This window comes from Brachyhypopomus gauderio, chromosome 19 (genome assembly GCF_052324685.1).
Source record: "Brachyhypopomus gauderio isolate BG-103 chromosome 19, BGAUD_0.2, whole genome shotgun sequence".
Taxonomy (NCBI): Eukaryota; Metazoa; Chordata; class Actinopteri; order Gymnotiformes; family Hypopomidae; genus Brachyhypopomus; species Brachyhypopomus gauderio.
Genome location: NC_135229.1, coordinates 1618356 through 1630738, shown reverse-complemented (window position 1 = coordinate 1630738; position 12383 = coordinate 1618356). Strand labels below are relative to the sequence as shown.

The following is a 12383-nucleotide window of genomic DNA, read 5'->3' as shown; positions in this document are numbered from 1 at the left end:
TGGTGCTACATGACGAATGCAAGTGAGAGTAATGCAGACGTTTAACCTGAAGCCAGTTGTCCATCATCACTCCCAGGCTCCGCCCCTCACAGAGTAGGCAGGGCCAGGACAGTAAACCGAAGTGTTACACTCAGTTCCAGCCTTGAACAGATCAAAACCAAGAGATCTAGACCAGGCCCTGAAACATAGTGCTAAGCTAACATTTCAGCGGTGTGTGTGTGTGTGTGTGTGTGTGTGTGTGTTTCCTACACATTCAGTGTTATGCATGACTACATATATAAGGCTGTCGTGGTGACTGGAGCCTCTTTCTCTTCCTCCAGGACTCCAGCTCAGGTTTGTGCAAGTTCTCATGAAACATCCTGAACCATCCTGAACCATCCTGAAACAACCTGAAACCTCCTGAAACAACCTGAAACATCCTGAAACATCCCGAAACAACCTGAAACATCCTGAAAGATCCTGAAACAACCTGAAAGATCCTGAAACAACCTGAAAGATCCTGAAACATCCTGAACCATCCTGAAACAACCTGAAACATCCTGAAACAACCTGAAACATCCTGAAACAACACGCTCCCCTCCACTCTGTTCCTTCAGACTCTCTCTCCAGGGCTGGGCTGATCTCAGAGGTAGAGGAGACCACATGATGTCTCCTGACTCGCTGGCTCCTGTCACATCCTTTTACTGAGCTCCCTCCCTCTCTTTCTCTCTCTCTCTCTCTCTCTCTCTCCACCCCCTCCCCTCCAGGCGAGAGACCCCTGCTTTCCCGCTCTGTTGGAGTGGTCTACTGATTTCAAAGAGTGCAGGGGTCAAAGGTTAAGTTGTCTCCAATGTGTGTTAATCTAGCTGCTACCCACAGGCCGGTGGTAGCAGGCGGGGTGTGTGTGTGTGTGTGTGTCTAGGCTGTGATAGATGTGCCACTGTGTGCTGGCATGACAGAAATATGACTACACGGACATGATTACTGTGTTCCTTTGTTTGAAGGAGGCTGTAACCATGGATATTCTGGGAAAAACTAATTTACAAACATTTCTGAGTGCGCGCGCACACACACACACAAACACACACACACGCACGCACGCGCACACACACACACACACACACACACGCACATACACACACACTCTCTCTCTCTCTCTTTCTCTCTCTCACACACACACACACACACACACACACACACACACACACACACACACACACACACACACACACTATATTAAAACACATAAGAATGACAGTGCCAGCTGTGGGTACCTGATCTTATTGGGGAGAAAGAAAACATGTAAAAAGAGACCAAAGAGAACAGACCAAGCCCATATGTGTGTGTGTGTGAGAGAGAGAGTGTGAGAGAGAGAGTGTGTGTGTGAGTGAGTGTGAGAGAGAGTGTGCGTGTGAGTGTGTGTGTGTGTGTGTGTGTGTGTGTGTGAGAGAGAGGGAGAGAGAGAGAGTGTGTGTATATGTGTGTGTGTGTGTGTGTGTGTGTGTGTGTGTGAGAGAGGGAGTGTGCATGCGTGTGTGTGAGAGAAGGAGAGTGTGCGTGTGAGTGTGAGAGTGTGTGTGTGTGTGTGTGAGAGAGAGGGAGAGAGAGAGTGTGTGTGTGTGTGTGTGAGAGAGGGAGAGAGAGAGTGTGTGTGTATGTGTGTGTGAGAGAGGGAAAGAGAGAGAGTGTGTGTGTGTGTGTGTGTGAGAGAGGGAGAGAGAGAGTGTGTGTGTATGTGTGTGTGAGAGAGGGAAAGAGAGAGAGTGTGTATGTGTGTGTGTGTGTGTGTGTGTGTGTGAGTGTGAGATAGAGAGACAGGAGCAATGTCACCTCATGAAACGCGGGCTGCACCACAGTCCTCAGTGGGGAGTCTCTCTGTGTCTTCTCTCTGTTCTTGGACGTTTACGACTCTCTGTAGCTCTCATTAACCACATTAAACACTCCCCTCAGAGCAGGAATGTGTCACAGAAGAGCGTTTATGAAACACGATGTATTTATATGCTCTCCCAGAAGCACAAGAGGTCGTTGGGCTTGGTTGGAATAAGCCTGATAACTATTCTATTGTTCTTCATGATGCCACTTCACTGCAAATGCCAGTTTATACACAACTGACCTGCTCGTGTTTTCATCAACGTTCACCCAAAATTTAACCCAAAAATACATTAAATATTCAAACATTTTCTGGTGTATTTTGACAATCAGAGAAAGATGCACAGCAGAGAGACAGAGAGTGACAGACGGAGAGAGCGAACACAGACACAGACATGATCACAGACAACAGACATCTGTCACCAGCTCCATTACACAGACACAGACATGATCACAGACAACAGACATCTGTCACCAGCTCTATTACACAGACATGATCACAGACAACACAAGTCTGTCAACAGCTATGTTACAAAAATCAAGCTTGAATGCTTTTTATTTTGTTTTTCTTATAAATAGTAAATAGTGTTGCATTTGACACAAGACATTTTACACCAACAGTCATTGTATACAGTCATAAAGAAAAAAAAAACAGGTATAAAAACAAAAGGGGTAAAAAATAATGTTCATTTTGTTTCAGGATGTTTTTAAGACTTCAGAAAGCTGCGTACTGTGTTACAGGCAAACAGAACGCAAAATGATTCATTGACAGTTGCGTGAAGAAAGAAAATATTTAAAACATTCATATCATATTTAATTTCCTTTTCATGGTAAGACACTTAAATGGTGAAACTGTTCCGTCATCTGGGTCATATATATATATATATATATACACGTCATATATATATATATATATATATATATATATATATATATATATATAGACGCACACACAAACAGTTTGCTGTTAGTTAAAGGGCATCATGATCTGTATGTCACTAGTTCAGTGGGTCACATGAGCACATGGCTGGTCACATGACTTTTTCAGACAACATCTCATTTATACTACAGAATTTCTGCCCCCCCCCCACTTTCAGTGGTCCGTCTGTCCTAAGGGCTTATGGACTTCCTGGGGTCAATGGAACAGCGAGCACTCTGGGATTTACAAGCACTGTGTCAGGAGGATTTCACTCTGGTACAGAGCTACACATACGTGGAAGATGGATGTCCCCTGTCCCAGTCAGAGCTCACACTGCACACCCACCACCACGGAGGGCCGCCGTGTCTCACGTCCTCACGTGCGTCCTGCCCCTCCACGACGTGTGTGTGTGAATCCTGTGATGGAGAGGCGTGAGTGTATGAGGTATAGGTGTGTATATTGCACTCTCTCTTTGGGCTGCTATGCTCTTCCTGGCTCCGCCCTCTCTCCTGCACATATTTGTCTTCCCTCCAATAGCGAAAGGTTGATCTTTTAGTATATTTTATTTAGATGTTTTTTTTAAACTGATGTTATTTTTCTGTGTGGTTTACTGTATGGAGTTTCACACCCTCATAATCGTTCTCCTCTGTTACACAGACTGTTTATATACACCTGAAACTCAATCACACACACAAATACACACCAGAGAAGTCTCTCTTACTCTATTTCACTCTCTCTTTCTCTCTCTCTCTCTCCCCCCGGTGCTCTATCTCTCTGATTCTGGTTCTCTCCCCTAAAGCATAATAAGTAGCTTTGCTAGAGATCCTGTTTGGATGAAGACTGTGTTACACGTTCGTGCCAAACGTGTGAATCCCAGGTGTTCCCCACGGCAGTGACATCACACGCTCTTGACGAGGACGTCTGCTGATGTCACAAGCGTCTCCAAGGAAACCGGACGTAAAAGAGTGGCCTTAAAGCGAAACCGTTGCCACACGTGGTCTGCTCACTCTGCTCTAAACGCAGTCTGAGATCAGTTCTCGTCTCTAAACGCAGTCTGAGATCAGTTCTCGTCTTTTACAGTCTGTCTCTTCGGCCGCCCACAAGCTCGTCCTGTTCTCGCTCCCCCTTCCGCTGGGTTCTTTGGGAATGAGTGAGTGAGGTCTATGAGCTCCAGACCGGGGCACAGTGCCGTGAAGCTGGAGGCCTGGTGGATCTCATTATCCACGCTGAACCAGAAGAACCTACAACACTCCGCCACCCCTATAGCCCTGATGAGGAGCTCAGGACCCAGGACAGGTGGAGGCTCGGCCGGGTCAGGAGGGTCCCGCGGTGCCTGGGGGGAGGGGGGTGGGTGTAGGTTATCGTGAAGATGGAGGCTGTTGCAGGAATCAGTGGGAGGGGCCTGAGGGGCAGACAGATTCCTGCAGAACTCCTCCACTCCAGCAGGGGCAGTGTTGAGCTTCAGATAATGAAAGGCACCTGCAAAAGAGAAGGTGGAGGAAAGAGTGTATGAGAGAGAGAGAGAGAGAGAGAGAGAGAGAGAGAGAGAGAGAGAGAGAGAGAGAGCAAAAGAAGAAGAGAGGGTGAGTGAAGATTCTAGTAATATAGCAGATTAAATATAGATGGAGGCATCTTCAGAGGGGTTCTCTCCACCCACCCTGTATGGTTTACTCCACCCACCCTGTGTTGTTTACTCCACCCACCCGGTGTGGTTTACTCCACCCTCCCTGTATGGTTCTCTCTACCCACCCTGTGTGGTAAACTACACCCTCCCTGTGTGGTTAACTCCACCCTCCTTGTGTGGTTTACTCCACCCTCTCTGTGTAGTTCTCTCCACCCTCCCTGTGTGGTTTACTCCACCCTCCCTGTGTGGTTTACTCCACTCTCCCTGTGTGGTTTACTCCACCCTCCCTGTGTGGTTTACTCCACCCTCTCTGTGTAGTTCTCTCCACCCTCCCTGTGTGGTTTACTCCACCCTCCCTGTGTGGTTTACTCCACCCTCCCTGTGTGGTTCTCTCCACCCTCCCTGTATGGTTTACTCCACCCTCCCTGTGTGGTTTACTCCACCCTCCCTGTGTGGTTTACTCCACCCTCCCTGTGTGGTTTCATCCACCCTCCCTGTATGGTTCTTTTCACCCTCCCTGTGTGGTTTACTCCACCCTCCCTGTGTGGTTTACTCCACCCACCCTGTGTGGTTTACTCCACCCTCCCTGTGTGGTTTACTCCACCCTCCCTGTATGGTTTACTCCACCCTCCCTGTGTGGGTCTCTGCCAGTAAGGGCAGATCTGACCTATGACTGAAACACATGGTTCCAATATTGTGCTGCCACAGGCTATTTTATTCCTGCTACCCATAAGACACACACACACACACACACACACACACACACACACACGTATATACACAGACCCCTTCACAAACCCCAACAACACCCCCAACATATACACTGACAATACCCTGCAAACACATACAAATCAACGCCTCCATCCAATACACGTTTACATACACACACACACACACACACACACACACACACACACACACACACACATATACACACACACACACACACACACACACACACACACACACACACACACACACACACACACACACACTCCTGGATCACAGCGTATGCGGCAGGGACTATGGTAAATTAATGATTTCAAGATGTCATGTATCAGATGGTTCATTCAACATGTGGTGGGAGCCCCCCCCCCCACTCAGGGGATCTGTCAAACATACTTCTTTTATTTCTGCTTTCATGCGTGTGCGTGTGTGTGTGTGTGTGTGCGTGTGTGCAACAAGCAGCCAGTCGCTTCTGTTATATCTGCAGTGCGCAGTGTGTGTGTGTGTGTGTGTTTAAAGAGCAATATCTTTGTTACCCACGAGGTCATTTCATGGCTAGCTTACGGACCCCTGAGCTTGACAGGCAGGCTCATCACATGGGGTCACGGAAGGTCATGCATGCAAGGTCGTGACCCCTTGATGGCGTCTACCTGTTTGGTGGGAGTATGAAGACGTGCTATCATCATCCTCATCAGTGCCCAGGATCAAGTGCAGGATGAACACCACACACACACACACACACACACACACGCACACCCACACACACACACACACACACGCACACACACACACACACACACACACACACACACACGCACACCCACCTTGCTCTGGCCGTACTGGCTGTACTGGTAGGGGCCCACGTGGTCGACAGTGTAGGCGGGTGAGCTGTAGCTGGAGGGGCAGAAGGACTGTGAGCTGGGCAGAGAGGGCATGGTGCCCAGCCCAGACAGGGGCTCCAGGCGCTGGGCAGAGTGGCACCCGGCAGCCATGCCCGCCCCGGCCTCCAGGGGGCCCGCCAGGGGGGAGAGGGCAAAGTCTCCCTGGGGCTGGTGGGGTACGGCACCGGGGTTCAGCAGACCCATCACCTGAAGAGAGGGGAGAAGAGAAGAGGAGAGAGGAGGAGAGGAGAGGAGGGGAGAAGAGAGGAGAGGAGAGGAGGGGAGAGGAGGGGAGGAGAGAGAAGAGGAGAGAGGAGGAGAGGAGAGAGAAGAGGAGAGAGGAGGAGAGCAGAGAAGAGGAGAGGAGAGGAGAGAAGAGGAGAGGAGAGGGGAGGGGAGGAGAGAGAAGAGGAGAGAGGAGGAGAGAAGAGGAGAGGAGAGGAGAGGAGAGGGGAGGGGAGGAGAGAGAAGAGGAGAGAGGAGGAGAGCAGAGAAGAGGAGAGGAGAGAAGAGGAGAGGAGAGGAGAGGAGAGGGGAGGAGAGAGAAGAGGAGAGGAGAGGAGAGGGGAGGGGAGGAGAGAGAAGAGGAGAGGAGAGAGAAGAGGAGAGAATTTAATTCTAATGAATTCCATACATACAAAATGTTTTTTTTTCAACCAAGCACTGGCACACAGAGGCAAAGCATTCTTTGTTGTTTTAGCCATGAAAGCGCTACGCTAAACTGGCTCATGGGTTTAATTTAATTCACTGGAACTTCCCTTTGGTCAATCAGCACCGAGCCCTGCAGACTCAGAGCCCAGGTCCACGTGTCCCTGTGTGAATACTGCTGTGCACTGCACACCTCCACCCCTTTACACCACCTCTTCTTCCCATTACTAATGGAAGTTCAGTCACCAGACACAAAGCTGTACACCGTTAAACTTCCACTATGTAATCGTCCCCCGACCAGGACAGAGATCACAAAAACACAGTCACAACTACAGCCAGAAGCCCAACACGTCCCCACCGTGTCCACATCGTGTCCACATCTCCTGGACTGCTTGTGTGTTTCTAGAACGGCGGTGAGACAGGCGTAGCTGTATGGAGGAGTGTGTCTGTGGTGTAGGCCGTCGGGCAGGCCTGAGCGGCCCGTCGCTCCACCCGCACTGACGGAGGCTCCCACCCTTGGTGTGACTTTGCTGATCATTAATGGGAATCTGTCGGAGCAGAGCGGACATCTCTAGCGCTCGCACGCGCACACACACACGCACACACACGAGCTCGCACGCGCACACGCGCTCACACGAGCTCGCACGCGCACACGCGCTCACACGAGCTCGCACGCGCACACGCCATAAGAGTCCGATTATCCACCGACCTCTCTCACACATGGTGCTGCTTAAATCATTTCCCATATGGGGGGGTTGAAGAGAAGGAGAGAGAGAGGGAGAAAGAGAGAGGGAGAAAAAGAGAGAGAGAAAGAGAGAGGGAGAAAGAGAGAGGGAGAAAGAGAGAGAGAAAAAAAAGAGAGAGAGGGAAATTTGGTGTAGTTGTGTTCCCCGACTCAACAAAGATTCGCCCTAATTATTCTTTGTATGTTTATGTGCATGTGTCTGTATAAATGCATGAGTGTGTGTGTGTGTGTGTGTGTGTGTGTGTGCGCAGAGCAAAAATGTGGGAAAAGAGGAGGGAGGAAAGAGGATGATGAAGAGGAGGAAGAGGAAGGTTGGATGGATTCATAGCCTCCTTCCCAGCTCTGACACTGAGCAATACCGAAGATTCAGTGAAACTCAGCAGGTGTGTGTGTGTGTGTGTGTGTGTGTGTGTGTGTGTGTGTGTGTGTGTGTGTGTGCGTGTTTGTGTGTGTGTGTGTGTGTGTGTGTGTGTTGTCTACTTGTCTTACATGTCTGCTTGAATGAGTGTATGTGGTTAACAGTTTTACAACTTCTGTGAAGTGACATGTAATCTCTCTAGTGATTCATCTTCAGCAGCTGGGGCGAAGTGTAGAGAGAGAGAGAGAGAGAGGAAGGAAGAGAGAGAGAGAGAGACAGACAGACAGACTACGGAGAAGACTACACAAGGCCTCCAACACCTGCTAAAACTGATACTTTAATTTAGAATCTATATGTTTAATTTAATATGTTATTGTGCACAGTGAACTTAAGAATACCAGGTCACTTGTATAGAACTGAAAAAAATATACACTTAAAAATTGTGGAACAATTATTTGTGTGAAATTGTATTTATCATTGAATAAACTTAAATTTAACTGAGCTGAAAACAAGCAAAGTGTTAGAGAAAAAAAAGCAAAGGACTTTTATGATGCTTCCCACAGACACACACACACACACACACACACACAGACAGACAGTAGGTAATTTACAGGTTTCTGGTCAGAGGGATCTGGTGGTCTAAGAGGAGCACGCTGATGTGTTATGCTTTACAAATGGAAAGCACATGTAGGTTAAAGAGGCTCGTTCAGCCAGCCACAGGGGGCTGCACTGTCTACTGGAGAAGTGAACACACTCCTCGCCAAACTCCACAGAGGACGTCCTACCGACTAAACCCCACAGAACATATGATTAAACATCACTAAATACACACACACAGACACATGTGTGTGCGCGTGTGTATCTGTGTGTGTATGAGAGAGAGTGAGAGAGAAAGAGAGAGATTCCCTCATCCTGCCCCCAGGTAGCGGGTGTGTGTGGTTTGAACTGGTCTTGGGGCCCGTGGCCTCTGGGGTGTAGAGGTTCCAGGATGATGGTGGGTGTGGTTTTGCAGGGGTAGGGTGTGAACAGACCCCTGGTATGCACCCGATTACACACCAGACCCGTGAGATTTTTACACACATCCCAAGAATGCTGAGCTCAGGCACACATCTATTCCACATTCTAACACACACATGCACGTGCACACACTCGTATACAGATAAAACAAACGTATTTCAACACATAACAACCTCACACTCAACAGCAAGACCCGAAAGTCATGTCATGTATTTTAAGAAAATGTCAGTATTAAATTTTATACTTGAGAAAATAATACACTCAATTTTAATCATACATTATTTATCATGTCGGTAAATATATTTATAAATTTTGGGTATTATCTGTAGTCAGGGCAGTCATGGCCTGGTGGTTAGGGAACTGGTCTTGTGACCGGAGGGTCGCAGGTTCGATTCCCAGACCTGAGGCCATGACTGAGGTGCCCCTGAGCAAGGCACCTAACCCTCAATTGCTCACTTGTATAAAAATGAGATAAAATGTAAGTCGCTCTGGATAAGGGCGTCTGCCAAATGCCATAAATGTAAATGTTGTATAACCGACTAGCTGAAAATACTTGAAGGTTGTCAATCACCAGATACTGTTTAAAGTGTTGAACAGATGCAGTGTTTTGCTGGATTGACCGACATGAAGCTGTTTAGAATTCATGCTATATAATTAAACTCATTTTTAGCAAATAAAGTTAGTTAAAAAAAAAGATACAAAACTTCTATAATTTAAAGAAAATGTCGAGCACGTTTCATCATACATTAAACCACTCAATACACACAGAAATGAAACAATTAAGCAACAAAGTGATTCATTTGCATAAATTACACAGCACATTACAAAGGATAAATTCTCTCATTCCAATCAATTAAGAGTCTGGAACATCCCATAATTAGAATGGCAGATACCTAGTTCTGCCATCACCATGACGACTGGCACCCTTGCTCCTCCGTGACAACAGAAGGCAACTAATCGACCCTGGCCTAGGTCACACACACACACACACACACACACACACACACACACACACACACACACACACACACACACACCCTGATGGAATTACCATACTCCGTGGGACTGTGAGACATGCCTGGAAACCCAGAGTGTGTGAGCGGAGGTCCAGACCTTCATTGGGATTCTGGACCTCACACCACGAGGTCTGTGCTGGGACACATTCAGACTTCCTCACGGAAAATCAGGCAGTGTGTGTGTGTGTGTGTGTGTGTGTGTGTGTGTGTGTGTGTGTGTGTGTGTGTGTGTGTGTGTGTGTGTGTGTGTGTGTGGGGGACGGAAGGTTCCCACAAACCTTCAACAACCTGCCAGCGGTGTGTTGACGTGAAATCGGACGAACACTGTTTCTCCACTGAACAGAATTCTGCTTCATCCGTGATGGCTGCTATTTCTGGGCTGCTATGTTTAGCCAGTGATGCCCTGGGCCGCCCCATCTTACGCCCCATCTTACGCCCCACCACGGCCCCACAGACACCTTGTTTGTTCCGCATAAACAGAGTCACCCCCCCCCCCCCACTAACAGACGTCTACTGTCTTTTTCTTCTCAAACCATCAGGGTCATTCATGCTGCTTCCCCCACGCCATGCTCGAGAGGCTACCCATAATGCAACGCGTGTGATCCGAGGCCCCGTTAGCAGCTCATTTTCCGCTTGTTACCACGGACGCGCACAGCGGTCGCCACGGGAGATAGTGGCCGATGAGTGTGTAATCACGCATAATTATCTTTTCACTTCTCATCTTCGTCATCGACGCCGTCCGCGGAACCTTCGCCCGTCCTCTCCCCCGCTAGTCCCCGCCTTCAAAGCAGTCGCCGCGACAACCTGCGTCGCATCCCCCTACTGCCATGGCAACACGACACAAGCCCAGGAGGGACACAGCACCAAACGGGCTTACACACGTTCTTCTCAAAAACACACCTAGTTGGTCAGATGACCATCACGCCTTCCGCGGAGCTGAATCAGGGGCCCCACTGTGCAGACGCCTACAGGGCTCAGACGTGAGGACCAGAACCATCCACTATGGGCTGGAGATGTTAAGGATACCCAGAGATGCTGGCCTGACCGTCTCTGTTCTCCACAACGCTGAAGGACACGTCTACCTGGACATGCATCTCAACTAGGACACCACCGACATCCCGAAGCGCCTCTCTGCTGTCAGCGGTCCTGAGATTCATCTCTGGATTCTTCTCTTCAGACTTAACTCTGCCCTCTGTAGGCAGTAAGGGGTAATGCAGACTCTTTTGCTGACTCCCTTTGGATGAAAAGAGGGGCTTGTTCAGGTGCGGAGAAGTCATGTGACTGACCTGTGACGACAGGCCATTCGTGACGCTGGGGTTGACCGGACTGGAGTGGGTGGGCGGGGCCACGAAGCCGTCTGAGTAGCCCGAGAAACCACAGCGACTGGAGGACAGGCAGTAGGCCCCACCGGCATCCTGGGCCCCCGGTGCTGTGGAAAGCCCACTCTGGTGCACCGAGGTCGGGGGAAGAGGCTGCGGCCGGTGCACCGTGTTGGGCTGCTCGGACACTGCTGAGGGAGAAAGACAAGAGGAGAGGGGGAGAGAAAGAGAGAGAAAGAGAAAGAGAGGGAGAGAAAGAGAGAAAGAGTGGCCGTTATTTAGGCATCAAAACCAGATGTGTTCACCATTTGAGAGAACTGGAACAGAGTTAACAACATTAGCTCTGATCACTGAATCATCACCATCTGTCCTGTGTCACTTACTCACTCAAACCACAAATCTACACGTCATTAACGTCAAAAACAGTTATGACATGTGAAGTAGGAGAAGACAAATTCAACCTGTGTGTGTGTATGTGTGTGTGTGTGTGCGAGTGTATGTGTGTGTGTGTGTGAGTGTATATATGTGTGTGAGTGTATATATATATGTGTGTGTGTATGTGTGTGTGTGTGAGTGTGTGTGTGAGTGTATGTGTGTGTGTATGTGTGAGTGTATATATGTGTGTGTGTATGTGTGTGTATGTGTGTGTGTGTGAGTGTATATATGTGTGTGTGTGTGTGTATATATGTGTGTGTGTGTGAGTGTATATATGTGTGTGAGTGTATATATATGTGTGTGTGTGTGTGTGTGTGTGTGTGTGTGTGTGTGTGTGTGTGTGTGTGTGTGTGTGTGAGTGTATATATGTGTGTGTGTGTGTGTGTATATATGTGTGTGTGTGTGTGTGAGTGTATATATGTGTGTGAGTGTATATATATGTGTGTGTGTATGTGTGTGTATGTGTGTGTGTGTGAGTGTATATATGTGTGTGTGTGTGAGTGTATATATGTGTGTGTGTGTGTGTGTGTGTGTGTATTCCTAACCTTGTGGGTATGGGCTCTCTGGAAGCTGGTACGGTTGCAGACTGGACATGGCTGATGGCGGGAAACCTCCCGGGATCAGGTGATTAAATGCCATCAGCTGATTGGCTCCTGCCTGCTTCCTCCATCGGGCCCGTCTATTACTGAACCAGACCTGCAGGCAAAAACATCCCAGTACTTAATAAATAAACTGTTTTAAATAGACATTCATATGCAGACTGTTGCAGTTGTGTGTGTGTGTGTGTGTGTGTGTTTTAACAGTAGACAGCATAGTTCTAAACATATTGTGCTCTCTTTGTTAAGCA

The 12383-nt window shown here is 48.5% G+C and overlaps 1 protein-coding gene across 1 annotated transcript in view; it reads right to left on the bottom strand.

The window, feature by feature from the left end:
- Positions 1–2758: 2758 nt before the first annotated feature.
- Positions 2759–12383, bottom strand: part of LOC143483320 (paired box protein Pax-3-like) — a 27682-nt gene continuing 18057 nt past the window's right edge. The window contains exons 6-9 of the mRNA XM_076982163.1: positions 12082–12232; positions 11069–11292; positions 5942–6205; positions 2759–4246 (exon numbers count right to left, since the gene is read on the bottom strand). Coding sequence (XP_076838278.1) covers positions 4229–4246; positions 5942–6205; positions 11069–11292; positions 12082–12232 — 657 coding nt within the window. The 3' untranslated portion in view covers positions 2759–4228. The remainder of the gene's footprint in view (positions 4247–5941; positions 6206–11068; positions 11293–12081; positions 12233–12383) is intronic.